Source organism: Alligator sinensis, unplaced genomic scaffold (assembly GCF_000455745.1).
Source record: "Alligator sinensis unplaced genomic scaffold, ASM45574v1 scaffold1278_1, whole genome shotgun sequence".
Taxonomy (NCBI): Eukaryota; Metazoa; Chordata; order Crocodylia; family Alligatoridae; genus Alligator; species Alligator sinensis.
This window is the reverse complement of record NW_005843297.1, coordinates 91907-96193: the sequence shown is the minus strand read 5'-3', so window position 1 is coordinate 96193 and position 4287 is coordinate 91907. Positions and strand designations below refer to the sequence as shown.

At 52.2% G+C, this 4287-nt stretch overlaps 2 protein-coding genes across 2 annotated transcripts in view; both read left to right on the top strand.

Moving 5' to 3' along the window:
- The window catches only part of LOC102387315 (protocadherin gamma-B5-like), a 2671-nt gene extending 2062 nt beyond the window's left edge, over positions 1-609 (top strand). Inside the window, exons 2-3 of the mRNA XM_025194755.1 lie at positions 6-409; positions 544-609. Coding sequence (XP_025050540.1) covers positions 6-409; positions 544-609 — 470 coding nt within the window. The remainder of the gene's footprint in view (positions 1-5; positions 410-543) is intronic.
- A 1896-nt stretch (positions 610-2505) lies between these two features.
- Positions 2506-4287, top strand: part of LOC102387069 (protocadherin gamma-A4) — an 11878-nt gene continuing 10096 nt past the window's right edge. The window contains exons 1-2 of the mRNA XM_025194754.1: positions 2506-2873; positions 2988-4238. Of these exons, the coding sequence (XP_025050539.1) occupies positions 2544-2873; positions 2988-4238 (1581 nt within the window). The 5' untranslated portion in view covers positions 2506-2543. The remainder of the gene's footprint in view (positions 2874-2987; positions 4239-4287) is intronic.

The window sequence follows — 4287 nt, the reverse complement described above, 5'->3', positions numbered from 1 at the left end:
CGGGCGGGCCGAGGCCGAGGCCGAGGCGGCCGGGGCCTCGGACTCGGCGGCCGCCCTGCAGTTCTACTTGGTGCTGGCGCTGGCTCTCGTGTCCTTCCTGCTCCTCCTGGCCGTCGCCCTGGCCGTCCTGGACAGACTGCGGGGGTCAAGGCCTCCCCGCCTGCTCCCGTGCTTGGGCCCGGCCCCTGCTTCCGAGCGCGGCCCCTGGTTCCCGCCGACCTACGAAGACGGCACTTTGCCCTACTCCTACCAGCTGTGTTTGTCCTCTGAGTCGAAGGGGGGTGAATGTTCTGGTCTGCAGCCGCGTGCCCCTGTAGCAGAGGACATTCTGTGCAGGGACAGATCTGGGACGTTACTTATGAGCAATGGATGTAGTGACTTGAAATCTGAATTAGAGATCGCCGATGCGGTGAGTTCTATTTTCATTGCTTATATCGGATTATCCTTTTTGAAAGAATATACACGCCTGGCTTCCTTATTATGCGGTACTGGAGCCATTAGGATACTGTCTTTTTGTAGGTGTTATTCTGGCTATCTATGCAGGCACCACCTAATGAAATCGCTCCAATTTATTCTGATCACGTTATCGGGTCAAAATCGAGTGGGTAGACTTTCAAGTCACATGAGAAGTGGTAAAGTGCCGAACTCAAGGCACAGATTCGTATAACAAAAATCTAGGTATTTTCAGGTTCCTCCGTTCCCTTGCAACTAAACTTTCCTTCATCTGAAAGAATATCTTTTCTGGAATTTTAAAAATAGATTTATTCATAACAGCACTTGTTCTAGATTCTAGAATAGTTTGCTATCCCAGTGAGTTGCACTCCTAAAAAAATGTCATGCATTCTTAATATTTCTTAAAATGCAATTTTAAGGTTGCATGCCAAGGTTGCATATGCAGTAGAATGCTCCTTGGCAGTTATTCCTGGTGTATAATTCCATGGTCATATAGGCTGTGATGGAGAGATTTAGAAAGATGCTGCTGCTGTTTTTCAATGTCACAGCTTTGAATGTTAAGGAGCTGTTAAATTAGTAATGTAACCTTTATAAAATATAGTGATTCTATTCGGAAAGTGAAGGTTTAGCAGCATTATTTGCCAATGGCGAAATTATGATTGATTTATTCAGGTCATCCAATGCAGATCATAAAACATTTATAACGTCTGGTGTCAACCGGTTTTGAAACCTCGAACTCAATTCTTAAACTGTTTAATACCCGGCGATCAGCTTATTGGTTCGAGAATGGTGCCAATAAAACCCAGATTGTACGTTCGATCCCCAATATCCGACGGAAGGCCTTTTCTGCCTCAAGCAGGGCGTTAGAGGAGATGACTTCATGGGATCCTTTCCAGCCCTACTTTTCTATGATGTCCACATCTTATGATCTTCCCGGGTATTCTTATATCAGTGTCAGTTCCCACGGAAAACTTCGTAAAAAAATTACATACTTGCTTTAGACAGGGTTGGGCCTTCCTTGGGCAAGTCTTGGATTATATATGACCTCCTAAGGTCCCTCTCAGCCCTACTTTTATATGATTCCATGATTCCATACCGATTATACAGAGATTCTATTTCTGCAAATCGTAAGCTGGTGGTCTTTTAAATGGTCACTGCTGCATGATTCATAATAATGCTTGACCAAAGTAATCAAAACCAAACTTCCCACCCCTAGAGGGAGGGAGGAGTTGGGATGAAATAGTCCTCTGGCCTGTTCTGGCTTTGTTCGGTTGCGGGTTTCTTTCTTGTTAATGACCGCTCTCTAAATCCGCCCAGTGTTTGGAATGGAGAGGGTCCTGAGGAGATTGTTCAGTGGGCTGAGGGCAAGGGGAAGTTTTCCAAGGGCACTAATGAAGTAAAAACATGTGACTGAACTTTATATGTAGATGACTTAATCTGATGACGCTGAAATAGTTTAGCTGTCGCGACCACAGCATAGCTATGGATACAAATAAAAGCCGACAGTAAGGTTTCCATATTTTGATAGTTGTGCGGTTTGGCCATATCATATGACATTTTATTTCCGTCCCCAAGGAGGCAAAAGCTTCTCAGAACAGGAGGCATAAGAAAACGATTGGAACACACACCAGAAAATGACTCACGCTGTAAGAAAAAAAAGTAAGTAAAAAAAAAAATCAGAAAGAAGAATACTGAAAGAGGAAAATGGATCTCACATACTCCGCCGGACACGAAGGGGACAGGCACGGTGCAAAGTAAGGTGAAGGAATTTCCCACGAGAAAGAAGCACATGTAGAATTTAAATCACATTAACAAGCTGCTGCAATTATTGGTTGAGACTCTGAGCGCCGCTGTTCACCAATCAGGGAGAGAAAAGCGCCGAGAGATCCAGCCAGCCCAGCGCCGCCCCGCACAGCTCGGAGCACAGAGAGCTCAGACTTTCACTTGCTCAGGACTGACTCTCGGTGCAGGCTATTCGCTGAAACCGGCGGGTGGGTTAACAGCTGATTATTGTCGGAAACGATCGGCCCGAGATCATCTCCAAGCAGCAGCGCTCCGCGGCGGAGAGGCAGTGGATCCTCCGGATCGCCATGGCCAGTTCCGGAGCACAAGGGCTGCGGCGCTGCGCAGGGCGAGCCGTGCTGTGCTGCGTGGTGCTGGCAGTGTGCGGGGCCGCTGCGGCCGGGCAGATTCGCTACTCGATCCCCGAGGAAATGCAGAAAGGCTCTTTCGTGGGCAACATCGCGCAGGACCTGGGGCTGGAGGCCAAGGCGCTGTCGGAGCGCGGTGTGCGCGTGATTTCCAGAGGTAGGACGCAGTATTTCGCTTTGAATGTAAAGAGCGGCCATTTAATCACGGCGGAGCGGCTAGACAGGGAGCAGCTGTGCGGCCGGGCCGAGAAGTGTCTGCTGAACTGCGAGGTTATAGTGCAGTATTTCGCTTGGAATGTAAAGAGCGGCCATTTAATCACGGCAGAGCGGCTAGACAGGGAGCAGCTGTGCGGCCGGGCCGAGAAGTGTCTGCTGAACTGCGAGGTTATAGTGGAGCATGACGTGAAGATGTATGGAGTGGAAGTTGAAATCGTAGATATTAACGACAACGCTCCCAGCTTCCAAACAGGGGAAATGGAATTAAAAGTCAGCGAGCTAACAGTCGTAGGAACCAAGTTTCCACTTCATGAGGCTCACGATCCAGATTTGGGGTTAAATTCTCTCCAGAAATACCAGTTACAGAATGACAAACATTTCTTTCTTGATCTAAAAACACGACTTGATGTTTTTAAACGTCCCGAATTAGTGCTGCAGAAGCCCCTGGACCGGGAAGAGCAGGCTGCTCACGACCTCATCCTCACCGCCACTGACGGCGGAGATCCGGTCCGCTCCGGCACGGCGCGGATCCACGTGGTGGTGCTCGACGCCAATGACAACGCGCCCGTGTTCAGCCAGCCGCTCTACCGCGTGAGCGTGCGGGAGAACGTGCCCGTCGGGACCACGGTGGCTACAGTGAAAGCCACGGATCTGGACGAAGGTGTTAACGGAGAGGTGATATACACTTTCCAGAAGATCACAGAGCTGGTATCCCGAATATTTCATCCGGATTCCGGGACTGGAGACATAACAACTGCAGAGAAACTGGACTTCGAGGAGGCCTCGTTCTACGAAATGGAGGTGCAAGCTCACGACGGCGGAGGCCTCTTCGACACATCGAAGGTCGTGATCTCTGTCCGCGACGTGAACGACAACGTCCCCGAGATCAGGATCACCTCCCTGCTCAGCTCTGTCCCCGAGGACTCCCCGCCGGGAACCGTGATCGCCCTCTTGATCGTGCAGGACCAGGACGCCGGAGAGAACGGCGCCGTCACATGCACCATCCCGGACCACGTCCCTTTCCGGCTGCAGAAATCCTTGGATACATATTACACTTTAGTGACGGCCAGAGACCTGGACCGGGAGCAGGTGGCGGATTACAACGTGACGGTCACGGCCCGGGACCGCGGGGCGCCGCCGCTGTGGTCCGCCACGACGATCGCGGTGCAGGTGTCGGACGTGAACGACAACGCGCCGGCCTTCAGCCAGGCGGCCTACAGCGTGTGGGTGAGCGAGAACAACGCCCGCGGCGCCTCGGTGTTCTGCGCGCGGGCGGCCGACGCGGACTGGGGCGACAACGCCCGGGTGACGTACTGGCTGGCGGAGGGCGAGCTGCAGGGCGCGCCGCTGTCGTCGTGGCTGTCGGTGCAGGCGGAGAGCGGCGCGGTGCATGCGCTGCGCGCCCTGGACTACGAGCAGGTGCGCGAGATCCGCTTCGCCGTGGAGGCGCGGGACGGCCGCGCGGTCC